The sequence below is a fragment of the Nestor notabilis genome, unplaced genomic scaffold, assembly GCF_000696875.1.
Source record: "Nestor notabilis isolate BGI_N333 unplaced genomic scaffold, ASM69687v1 scaffold18353, whole genome shotgun sequence".
NCBI lineage: Eukaryota > Metazoa > Chordata > Aves > Psittaciformes > Psittacidae > Nestor > Nestor notabilis.
Window position 1 is genome coordinate 10,551 of NW_009923510.1, and position 13,342 is coordinate 23,892.

The following is a 13,342-nucleotide window of genomic DNA, read 5'->3' on the forward strand; positions in this document are numbered from 1 at the left end:
CCATTTGGCAAGTATGTATCTGTCAGCAGCAAATATGATAAAGCATTTATATTGCTAAAAGTGGTCTCCAGTATGTAATCTTTAAAGACACAGTGCTGAATCCACAGCACCATTAAGCACTCAGGCTGTCCCAGTACAGGGAGGCAAGGGAACAAGACAGGCATTTCACAAAGTAATAGGAAACCTAGTTTGCTGACGAGAGAGCTGGCAGGCTAGCCCTTAGGAAATACAAAAGCTAGCACACCATTTAATTAGAGACTGGGAGTATCAGTTTTGAAGTTTCTAATTTATTTTGTGCATTTACTGCTTGCTTGTTTTTAGGCCATTTCTGGAGGGCAACAGAAACAGGGATGAAGCTTGGAGTCTAATAATTGTGAAGAAAATAAAAATGCTTTTCAGCTGCTGGTTACAGGTGTTTGTTGCTTTAAGATGACAGGAAAGTATTCAATGAAATAAAGCATTTGGGATTGAAATTGCTAAAATAGGATTCTATTTCATTTCAGTCTGTAGCTCTCAAGTTAGCATTCATGGTAATTTAGGTGGGTTTTTATATGAAGAGCTGTACTTGCTTTTAAATCAGAAAAGAAACCAGAGAATACAGTATTAGGCTGTTCTCAAAATCCTTGATCAAAACAAATACCTGTAATTATCTTCAGACTCTCCTGTCTGGACAAGTTTGGTATATTCGTGATTCCAACAAAATGAGTTTCTGCAACCTTTTTTGAAACCTTTCTGAAACTTTTTTGAAAGTGTCTTACCCAGTACTTGTTAATTATTTGTCCTGTTCTTAGAAGCAATTGTTGGCCTTTGATACAAATCAGAGAGGATGTCTGGGGAAATGCATTTACTGAAATGAGAAGTAAGCTCACTGTCTACAAATTGAAATGGAAAGAGGTCCCCAATAGATGTACATACTGAGTTTCACTTACTGGCACGCAAGTCTGATTGACAACATGCAAGTAAAACAGATTCTTCTTTTCTGCTACACTATCCCTTTCAAATGTGTATCACTCAATGCACAGAGTACACTAACGAGCCTTACAGCCTGGCACCTGAGAAATAATAAAAAAAACAATATTCAAGGGTCTCGCTCAGGTTCTAAGCAATTTTCACATCCATTTTATACACATAATCGCAGTGTTAGTAATGGCAAATTTGTTACTAGCAAAGACATAAGCAGTTGCCCTTTACAGCACAACTTTTTTGACCCGCAGCAATGTGCTGTTGCTTCATGAAGTTGGATGAGCACAGACTGGAACATGCTCTGAAGGTTCAGTGATGCTGGCAGTCTGGAGTCCCTCATGAGTCTTGAGGAACTTCATGAAAAGCAGAAAAGCTTCATTACTAAACAGTCAGGTACTGCCTGACTATATTAAAACATCCACACTCTAGAAGCAATGGGTTTGAAGTCCCTCAGAGCACAGGAAAGAATCCAGCTGCAGAGGGAACTAACAACTGAGCTGCTGGATAAAAAGGGGCTTGTGGGGGAAGAGGAACAAACCGTAACACTACTCTTCCCGTGTTCCCATTCCTGTCTTTTCTCTGGAAGTGAAAACTGAATTTCATTTCTGGGGAAGAAAGGTTTGAAATTTTCCTCCAGCAGCAGCTTCAGGTGTGAAGGCAAACAGACAGGATCAACAGGGCAGAGTTAAGTGCCTTACCCTCCCTGAGGTGCCAACTCAAACCACATCCCTTTCCCAAGCATTTATTTTGGTTGCTTCAGGCTATACACACTCCCCACTGTGAAAGCCATATAGTGAAACATCCCCAGCAGAGCAGAGCATCTGCTCAAAAGCTGCAGAATCTTAACAGGCAATCCAGGCCTAATTCCCATCATTGATCTGCCCCAAGATCCTCAAACATATGTACAGTTACCTTGCTGTCTACAACTGCAGAATCCTGCCACACTGTAGAAATCATACTCTGCTCTCACGAGACCTCACCTGCAGTAACACAGTCAGCTCTGGGGCCCCCAGCATGAGAAGGACGTGGACCTGCTCAAGTGAGTCCAGAGCAGGGCTGTGAAGATTATCAGAGAGCTGGAGCACCTCTCTTATAAAGACAGGCTGAGAGAGTTGGGCTTGTTCAGCCTGGAGAAGGGAAGGCTCCAGGGACACCTCAGAGCAGCTTCCAGTGCTGAAAGGGGGCCTACAAGAAATCTGGAGAGGGACTTTCCTGTTTGATTTTGAGATTAATCTACCAAAGCAGGGACTCGTCAGTTTCTAATTTCTAAAAGGAAACCCCTCCCCACTGGTTATCTAATTACTTACACAATCACCAGCATGAACTGGAGTGCTAAATCTGGTCAGCCCAAGTATGCTCGACGAGTAAAAATACCCTGAAGAAAGATGTAGACAGATCCATACATCCTTCCAGAATGCTAAAGTACTCAGACCACCCAGTCAGTCAAGGATATCGCATCTGGATGCATGGTACATCACGGGCTTCCAAGATTCCAGCTAGATTCTGTGTAATACGTAAGGTCAGCAGCTTTGTATATTCTCAGCAGCACAGGTCAAGGCTATGGGAATGTGCAGATGCATATGTAGGTAGCTGGTTCCTCAAACAGTGAGATGACACCTAAATGCATTTAAAGACCTGAATCACTGTCAGTGAACAACGGCTACAAACTCCTCAGTAACTTAGAACTTCTCCTGTAAAAAGAATTAAAATTTAAGTATCCTTGGACACTTTCTCAGCAATCACACAAAGAACTGACAATGAAAAAACAAAAGCTATCATCTCACCGGTTACCATCGCTTCCAAGCTGCTTAAAGACACTGGTCTCATGTGGGGGAACTCATATTCTGCAGCTTTAGATGCACCTGTTCTGCAAATAAATACACATCATATCTTTCAAGCAATTTATTTCCATACCAGTTAGAGAAACAAAATTAACTCCAAAGAAAATAATCCTCAGCCTCATTCCAGAAGAATTATAACCCTATTCTCAGCACAGTATTTACCTTTACATACTAATTTCACTAATCTCCATTCAGTGAATGATTAGGACAGTAAAGAATCTGCAGGGGATTTTATGTGGTTGCACACCAAATATGTCTGCCTCGTGAACAACGGGAATGTTAATGTCAGTTTAAATGAACAAATCATTAAATGATTCAGTTAAATGCCTGCTTCAGCGAAAGCTTTGTTTGCAGAAAGGTCAGGAACATTTCTTATGCACTGACGGTCATCTATGTTTTGGTCTTCTAGCCAGTGCCTGCAAATGGGCAGGCCCACCCCACAGAGTTCCAAAAATGTCCTTCTCTGTCCTTAAGGCTGCTTCCACCGGTAGCTCTCTTCCCACTGCCACCACCTCTTTCGCAGCCCGAATCACACTGGCTGGACCCTCTGTGTACTGATTTAGCCAGGCTTGGGCTTCTTTTAATGCTCCAGCTTCATCCAAGGATGAGAGTGTCTCCTCCGAGAGCCCAAGGTGCAAAGCCGTCTTGGGGTCCACCCTGATAGCCCCACTCAGGAGCTGGAGGGCAGCCCCACTGCCGACGATCCGCACCAGCCGGGCACCTCCTCCCCAGCCTGGCACCAGACCCATGACCTTATGAACAAATCTAATTTCACTGCCGGGCGTCATTAACCTGTCAATGAAGAACAAACACAGAGAGGTCAATCCATGCATCGACTTCCATTTTCAGTTCAACGGCACTCAATTTTCTGTTTTCTCCTCCCCTCTGCCTCCAAAGGCTGATGATGCAACTTGACAGCATGCCGATTTCAGCCAGAGCTGGAGTATCTTAATTTTTACATCACCCCATGCCTCAGCTGCAGCTCTTGGCCCTCCTCAAAATGAGATACATAAACTGCCACCAGTAAAGATGCTCAGTGCCCACACTGACACCTGTAGTCGGTTCTAAATTGCGTTTGAAAATAGAACTGCAGTCAGAGGGCACGTTACACTTACAGTGCCAACACTGCCTTGCTAGTTCATGCCTAAAACAACAGGGTTTTTGGCAAAACTCAAGCATACTAATGCACAAACCATATTTCTCAAGAGGATGGATCGTGATCTTACTACTGATCTGCACTGGGGAAGTTCTGTCAGCACCCTGATGCTTTATTATAGCACAGTTGGTTTGGGTTTTATTCCATACTTTAGAGAGTCCATGTGAGTTTGGTTTCTAACTGCTCACTCCAACAAGTCATAGCTCACAACATATAATAGAATTGCTTTCTATTTATTTATTGCTTACAGTGTGTAACAGAACCGCTCCCCTACAGAAGGTAGAGTCACAGTCCTCTTTTCAAAGATTTTGTATCTTTGCTTCTTTCCTACAGTCTGTCACCTCCCTTATTTAACAACTCACCCTAGGGCTGATTAAGCCCTCTCCCTGCAGGAGCAATGCTGCAGCACTGTGCTGTCTCCACACAGTGTTCACACTGCCATGCACATTAGATTAATGGAAAAAGCCTCTAAAGTAGAAACATACAGAAAAGATGTATGGAAACAGACCAGGTTTGCTTTTTCTTACGAGGGTACTGTGCAGTGCGGTTGCTTGCTGCTGTTTGTAAGACAAATTACACTTGTGAAGTAGATTAGCTTCTACTTCAAGCGCTAATTGGCTTTCTGAAGATAAATCTTGTAATACTGAGACCTACACACAAGTCTGTTTCCTAACAATGCAGTTTTCCATAGTGAAAATACCACGATGAACAGCTTTAAAAGGGAAAAGAATAGGAAAACCTTTAAAAATGCAACTACTTCTAGGAACTCACAGTTCCCAAATCTGCTTAGTTATTGTTAATTATAAGTTTGCTTGGTTGCTTTTTTCTTAACCAGAGCACCATCAGCATCCATGCCATACTATAAAGCTCCAGGGCTGAAGAGCTTACACTTTATCCCAGACCCAACACAATGCACAAAGGCAACAGCTGACATGCCAGATTGCATGAAAGCCTTTTTGTAGAGATAGTGGAGGAAGGTTGTGTGACAAAAGGAAGAGAGCAATGTATTGCAGGGGAGGAAAGGCTTTTAGCTAACATTAGCAAGTGCTTCCCAAACCCAGCAAATCCCAGGGAGCTCAGGTCTCTCATCTCCAAAAGGAAGACTCTGCAAGTATTCCAAACCGCCTTCACTGGCTCAGCTTACTTTGCAATTTGCTGGCACCCAGTGTCCCATTGGGAAAGCAATAACAAAAACATTATTAAGGGTTTAATTCTAGTTGTGCTGAGTGATGTGAAGCATTTTAAAAGAAGCAGTCATACACAGCTAGGCATCTTGATGTAGACAACCTGTGGGCAGTCTTATAAGACAGCCACCGCAGGCCAGTAAGGTTGAATCTGACTGTGCCAGGCACCTGGGGCCAGGCCTTAAGGACAGGCATTTCAGTGGACATCCTGACGGCAGCATATTCACTCATCTGGGAAGCTGAGTCTTCAGTGAAGTTCTCCACATGAGAACTTCAGCACACTCTGAAGTTCTCATGTGAAGTCAGATTTTACATTCCAAGCACAGCTGACCCATCAGCGCCAACAAGGAAAATGTTGCAAACGTTTAGTATGTGGGAAAGGCTCAGCTACCCTGTGCAGTCTTCAACTCCCTCTCACAAAATGGAACCAAGCATGATGAAAGGAAAACAAATGACTGACAGCTAAATCCATAGAAAGACTGTGAGGCTGCAGCTTCCAGGGTCTCATCGGGACTCACCTCTCCCTACAATGCTCCTTTGAACAAGCTCCACAGAAAATACTGAGATAAGTGGTGGTCAGTGGTAGGTGTAAAGGTAGTCTTGGACTGCCTTCAGGCTTAAGAAAGGCATGGAACTAGATGATCTTTAAGGTCCCTTCCAACCCAAACCATTCTATGATTCTAAGTCACACCATTTCTTACAGTCATCACACTGTTAGGTATACTGCTCCCCATGCCCAAGGAAGCAATGGAGACCTGAGCATACACCAGAAGAGGTGTATGCCATCGCCAAGCTAGCCTGGGATCAGCCTCTGAACATCACCAGCTGCAGCCTCGCATAAATATTTCCCTTTTTATTTTATGAAAGGAGCTGAGTCTACCTTCTGGGACATGATAGACCTGATCTCCCATTAGATGATTTTATGTAAGAAAAGTACATGAAGCATTACTAAACATAACAAGGCAGACATCAAAAAGCTGAGGAAACCAAAGTACTATTCCATTCCTGAGCTATTATACCTTATTCATCTAATCCTGCCTTGCCTGAGACAGAATAGTAGATGAACACAAAATAAACCCTGATTTCACAGAGTCTGCCTGTTCTTGTCTTCCGGGTCAAGGGAATTAAAATCTGCATTTTCTGTATCCCAGGGGAAAATCATACCACTGGGCTCCTAGACACATGCCTTCCCTGTCTAAAAAAAGCAGAAAATCTGTTGCATAACAATACTGGGGAAAAAAATAAATTAAATGTAATTAATGTACAACACAACTGGAGACCTTACAAGCAGAGAAACCTCCTTCGGAAACATGAAGGGCAGCAAAATCCTCACAACTTAAACTGGAAATAAGAGGTTAAAGGAACAGAAGCATCAAAGTGCAGCTGAAGCTTTCTTTAAGAACATTAGAATTCCATGTTACAAGCACTACAACCCCCCTAGGAGGAAAGCACAGCCACCATGGGCCACATCCAATTTTGGGTTAGTCATCTAAAGCAAACAAGAGCTACAGCAAATGTTCATGCTGTACATTTTAAAATGTTCTCAGATGCAGTAAATGTTACAAACCCTCCACCTTTGATCAGAGAATTCCTTCACTCCATGACATCTCATTGTACCCACGAACTACTGACTGTCATGTCACATGTCATCACATCACTGGCAACACACGTGAGGAGAAAGCCTTGTTTGCCACTCACAATGCAACTGAACAAATCCCATCCTTAAATAGGTACCCTTGTTTCCTCAAAGGTGGCTCTTGCTGTGAGCTAACAGCTATGCTTCCCTTTGCTGAAGTATTTCCCAGCTACTTGAAGCTGGAGCATATACAATAAAAGGTGCAAATACAAACAAAAATGTATTTTCTCAGCTTTTCATACCTGCTTTTTATAGTTACTGATGTTACTGAACTGAATGTCCCAACAGGTAAAATCAGTTTCTTGCGTGCCATTTAGATTATGGTAAGATCTGTGCTGGCCCTTACCTCACCACTTTCTGAACCTCGGGGTTTGAGTTATATTCAGCATTCTGAGAAGACAAAGGCACAAACGAAGTTTACTAGTGAGGGACAAATACCAATCTTTATTTTACGCATTTTCAAAGCTCCTACCACTATGCTTCTGAAACTCATGATGTAAAAAATGGATGCCTAGAACATTAAACATGCTGTCAGAAACCTGGATTCTGTTCCCATCCCTGTTTTACTCAGTGTCATGTAAGGACACAGCTCCTGACTTGCAATCTTTTCCTCTTAGCTGGCATGAGAGTGGCACACCGTGGAAGGAGGCTGCTGGCATCACACCTGGTTCTCAGCTTGGGCAAGGACCATTGCACAAGTAGTCAAGCACCACTTCTACTGCACACCGTCCTGAACAGTTCATGTAGTACATACTGCAGTTTGGAAACCTCCAGGCTCACTGCCTTCTCCCCTTTTTTTTAGTATGGTATGTGGCTCTGCAATGTTTTAACATGTACCTAGCGCTCAATCCATCTCAGATACCTGCGTTCCAAATCTTAAGAGTCAGAAAGATACACCAGATATCATGTAGCTTCCCATTTAATGTGTCTAAAACCTATCCTCCCCACCATGCCCGTGCAGATGTTAATGCACATGAAAGAAACTACATAACTTCCTTAGCATTAAAATACAAATTCTTGAGGCCTCATATATGAGCCCTCGTTGGCAATTTGTTGCAAAACTCATCCTTACTTTCTCCAGAATCTTCTAACAACAAAAGTAACGCCTCAGTATAGCCTTGAAAACAAGAACCACCACATTGACACCTTTACAAAGCCACAGAAAGCCTGAAATTAAGAGTGCTGACTGAAATTAAGGCTGCAGTTCATGCCTGCAGAGACCTAACCTGGAAACCTAGATACTGATAGTTAATTATGAGACAACATTCTATTCTAATAGTTACATCTTTTCTTGTATAAGTGTTTAGTCTCTTCAAATATTTTTAGGACCATAAATCTTACAGGAAAAGCTAGGAATACTTTCATCAGTATTTAATTGCAGAGTGTACAGGGGTTTATTCTTAATTAAAAAACCCCCAAACACCTAGTTTTAGCCTTGTTCAATATTCCAATAAACAAGCCTTCTGTGGTTATTACAGACACTCACCTTAAACCAACTGCATTAACTAGTCATTTTTGCAATAAAAATGAATTCTGAAGCAGCAAGGTACTGTGGGAAGAATATTCTGCAGAAGAAATATGCACTACTACACTAAAATAATTTAGCTAGTCAGCAAAGCTGCTGATGCATAGTTTCCAGGCCTGACTTCAATTTTTGTGACAGATGCTGTTAGAATTAGACCCTCAAGAATAAGATAGTCTCCTTCAAAAAGCAAGTTGGGACTAATTATTCTGCTTCTGCCTATCCAGTGCAGTGTCTTGTCGCTATCTTTATCACTACACCATCATATTACCTAGGTACTCTGTAAAAGGATTTGCTAGACAAAAGAGCTAAAGATTTTTCTGAAATTCAGTTATCCTACTACACACTATCACCAACCCTCCACCCCCCACATCCCAATTCGCTGAAGATATTAGTAAGTGGATTCATCCTGGAAAGAGTTAGTCATAATTTCACTTATCTTTCAATCTCACTTGATTAACTGGATAGACTTTAAAGGATCAAAAAGCCCTGATTAAACATTTAATCAATAACTCCTTGCAGATTCCTGAACTGCAGCAATGCAGTCAATATTGGCCAGCCACAACTGTTCCGTGCTTTCCCAGCACAGCTTGCTGGTATTAATTACCCTTGCTCTTCCCCCATATCTTCTCTCTCATGGAGAGCTTCTCATGTTTCTGCCCTATGCAGAGAAAGAATAAGACCATTAGACATTACAGGAATTGCTGCTTCAGAGCTGTGGCAACACAAAGTAAGACTTCCAAAGTGTAAAACTGCTAAAACTCAAGCTTTTGGTCACAGGCCATGCACATTGGCATCATATAAATAAACCCCCAAGTATTTGCTCTCTCTGAAAATCTTTTAGTCAGAGTCACTTGACAGATGCCTAAATGGTAACCACTAAAGAATGTAAAAATGAAGACAAAATTACCATTTTCCCCAAAAAGAGTTTGGGGAAACTATGTTCCTCGTATATATCTTTGATAAAATTGCACAAAGCTGCTCTGCAATCCCAGATTTCAATAGGGTAAGAGAAGACCATACACATTAATGATCTTTCCTGTCTATGAGTTTTAATCTGTAATCTTTACTACAAGAATGCAAACCTTATTATAGGAAAATTGAAAGAACTAGGTCCAGCTAATATTTCAATAAGCCCATCAGAAAGTCACTCATCTCAAATCCTCTGTGATTAAAAAACCCCAAACCCCAAACTCAATATACCTTCTTTACTTGAGGTTTAAGTAAATTAAAATAATACTCAAGAACCAAAAATACAAAAAATCCTACCAAGCCTCCCAAGTACAGAGTGTTCTAGGCACGCTCTGAAACTCCGTGTCAAAGGAATAGGCTTGATGCCAGCCTAAGAAATCTCACCAACACGAGAGCTCACTTTTCTCACAGCTCATTTCAAATTGCCTTACAGATTATATGCAATTTTATTTATAGTTACTGAATTATCTTGTAACACTCTTAGCACATCCATTTCCCCCCCACTCGCAACAAAAGCCAAGAATCAAACATTAGGGAAACTCTCAAGTCTTCCCAGCACAAGCCGCCTTTACCACCATCTACCTACCTGCCTTCACTGCCCTCAAGTCAGATTTTCCAATACATTTTACAAAAACCTAAGGATCAGGGTCAAAATCACATCAAAAAATACACTCCTAATTACAGATTATTTTCTTGAGCAAGAGTTAATGTTCTTCTGGAGTGGCACTTCCCAGAGAGGAGCAAATGGACCTAAACAACAAGAGATGCACTTTTCAAAGGAAACCTTAAACCAACCATTTATAACATGGCTCAGTGATGTTTTCTCACATCACATCACATTTGACCAGAGTCAAATGAAACGCAGAAGAGAGAACAAAGTCATATTTTCATATAAAGACAAAAAACATTTGGTTAATGACAAAATTCTGAGAAGTAGGGTTCTAGATCAAAAAAAAAGGAAGATGTAGTAACAAGAAAAGAGTTGAAGGCAGAGATGGAACATAGAGACATCAGAACAGAAACTGCTAAAGAGACATAAGCCATTTTAGGAAGAATATGGTCTCCAAGAATAAAGACGAGCCGAAGGTATGGATAACTCTGCCATGTACTCCCAGACATTGGGACATTCAATGGAAGATGAGCCTCCAAAAACTAGAGGGTCAAGTCAAAGAGGCTGCATGATCACAGATTTCAAAGGAAGCCACTCCAAGGACGAACCACAAAAATAATATTGTTACTCAGAAAAAGATCCTATGGATAACAGGAGCTAAATTATAACAGGCAAATACAGAAATCCGCATGCCCCAAAACCCAGCATCTAATCAAGAGCAAAGTCTGCACTGAGAAAAATTAATAAAAGGCCTATGTGCAGCAAAAAGCAGTAGAGCTGTGACTGTGTCAGAACGACCAGAGAAGTGAATAAAGGTTTATTTCTTAAGCACTTCCCTGATCAAAGGAGAGTAGCTAAAAGAGGGCCAGAAAGACTGTTAATTTGAGAGAGGGATTATGGAAGGAAAGAAACACAGGGAAATAAACTGCTGCTAACACACTGCACGGGGAGCGGGGCAGCCTTAAGACAAGGTAGGTAGGACCCCCCAGAAGTCTCCCGCAGGTGATGCTTGCTGTCATAGTGGCTGCCATACATACAGATGGCTCTTCCAATCTCATTCTAGACCAGAATCTCTCAGAAGTCAGCTACAGACAGAGTTTTACCCAGCAGACCTGCATTAGGGGGTTTTAAATCTATTTTCTTACCTCAGGCTTGACAGTTTCTCACCCGTGGCCTCACAGAAGCCGGAGAGAGAAAAACATGCTATCAAAAGCTACATTTCTCCTTAAAGGGATAAATGAGGCTGAATATTGGAAATTACAGAAAGACCTTTTTCTGTAGCAGGAATGAAAAATTGAACTAGGTGACAGATCACAGGGCAAGAAATAGGGGCCCAAAAAAGCATGACTGATTAAAACTCCACAGCAGTACTAAAGGAAGTAAGATGAGCCTTCCTCCCCCCATCACTTTTCAATAAACTGACAGAAAAATTATTTGGCCAAACTGCAGAGCGAATCTGCCCCATTTCCCAGGATGGCACTTCTTGAGGTCCATGTGTGATGCTCACAGGGAAATCCTGTAGTCTAGCGCACTGTTGCCCCCATGGCAAGCAGTGGGTGCTGGGTGGTGGTCAGCCCTATGTAAGGCGGCTATGGGAATGGGGAGAGGGCTGGCCAAGGGCTCATGCAGCCCCCCACCATGCAAGGCAGCACATGTTGCTTGCACACATGGCGCAGCCCCTTTGCAAGCTGTGACACAGCACAAAAGCTGCACGAGCCACACACCATTCCCTCATTCCCCCTCTCATGCCACAGCATTCAAGTGAGCTGAGGAGATCCAGAAAACAGCAGAAAAGTAAATTAAAAGGCTTTTCCCAACTGGAAAAGACAGATTTTTACAATTACACAATTAGCAATAAAGACCCCCCAGTCCCTGGATGCTGCCTCGGATCTGTTTGACAACACCCCCTGTGCACACACAGGGAAGGAGCAGCATGGCTTTACAAAGGCACACAACGCTCATACCACAATTCAAAAGCACAGAGAACCAAAAGAATAAAACAGATAATTACACCGGGGAGCTGTTAATTCCCCTGAAGCATGTAGTATAAACTCTGCATACAGCATGAATCACCAGAGCCATGAAGTGGGACTAAAGCCCAATTGTTCAAAATGTAGTGCCTGGATTCCTCCTTTCTCCCACAGCTGTACAACAGCAACCCATGGGGTACCACTCCATTTCTCCTTCCCTGCAAATGACCAATGTCTTACTAACTCTTCTCCTCTTCTAATTCCCAGCTCTGACCTTCTTTGTATTACCCTGGTGTCAGTGGGTCCCAGTCACAGGCACACTGCCTCTACCATAGAATCATTTTCAGAGCAATTCTCATCTGACATAGCACTCCGGTCTTAACCCACAAAGCAGGTTTTAGCTATTCTTCACAGGCTGCCAAAGTCTCAATACACAAATGAATGAACGCCAAAATAATGCTCACATAAAAATTACTCATGCATCTGAAATGTTACATGAGTCTTTCCTTCCAAAAAAGGAACTACAGCTATTTGGATTTCATTCAAGCAAACATCTTCAACAACAGATATGCCTTTTAGACAAAAGCAAAGATTTCCATTATAAAAGATCCAGTGATATTTTACCAGATTTGTCGATGAAAAATGATCACTTGGAGGTAAAGGGGTTTGGTAATTGAAATTTTTAGTCAAATCTGAATGCCAATATTCATCTAGAAACCAAAAAAGGACATTGGAGCTTGTTTTCAAATTGAAAATATTGTATTTCTTTAAAATTATGTGCACACTTTGATGCAGCACATTGTATGTTTTTAACTTTGGTTTCCCACATCTTTGTTTCTATCACATATGTATATCAAGACCAAAGAAAACAGAACAAAATTCTCCTGGACCAAATTCGAGAGTCTCTTAAAGCAGGCACATTTCAGTCATATTCTCTGTTTATCTCTGCTGCTGATAGAGAAAGGCAAGGGGGAGCTTCCCAACACTCTGGCTCAGAGCCTAGTATCTAAAATGTCAAAAAGGCAAAGATCACCTCACTCGCCTGAACCTGGCTGACTGGAAAGGACCAGCATTTCTTGACATCAGCCCTAAGAGATGCAAGGTTTGAACTGCTATAATACTTTATGATGGATTTGATATATCATATTTCTGCAACCCACAGCATTAAAGGATTTAAAGTATGTTGTTACTAACAACCTGTCACAAGACCTAGGCAGGAAGACACACTTTAGCATCTGTGTGCAGTGTTACTCATGCTGCATTTGCACATCTTTCTTACGCAACAATTTCTGACTAAAGCAAGAAGAGATCATACACTTGTTTGAAATCACTGGTGATTAAATTATAATGAAATGTTGCCATTTTGTCAGGTTAATAATCTCAAACAAAACATGCTGAAGGTTGTGGTTTTGTTTTGGTTTTTTTAAAAGATCACAGGGGCTGTGACCCAACTTTTAATTTTTCCAGATATTATACATGAATTCAGAG

General features: G+C 41.7%; 1 protein-coding gene across 1 annotated transcript in view; it reads right to left on the reverse strand.

Moving 5' to 3' along the window:
- Positions 1–3,190: 3,190 nt before the first annotated feature.
- Positions 3,191–13,342, reverse strand: part of ECHDC1 (enoyl CoA hydratase domain containing 1) — a 28,325-nt gene continuing 18,173 nt past the window's right edge. Inside the window, exon 5 of the mRNA XM_010012177.1 lies at positions 3,191–3,596. Within this exon, the coding sequence (XP_010010479.1) occupies positions 3,191–3,596 (406 nt within the window). The remainder of the gene's footprint in view (positions 3,597–13,342) is intronic.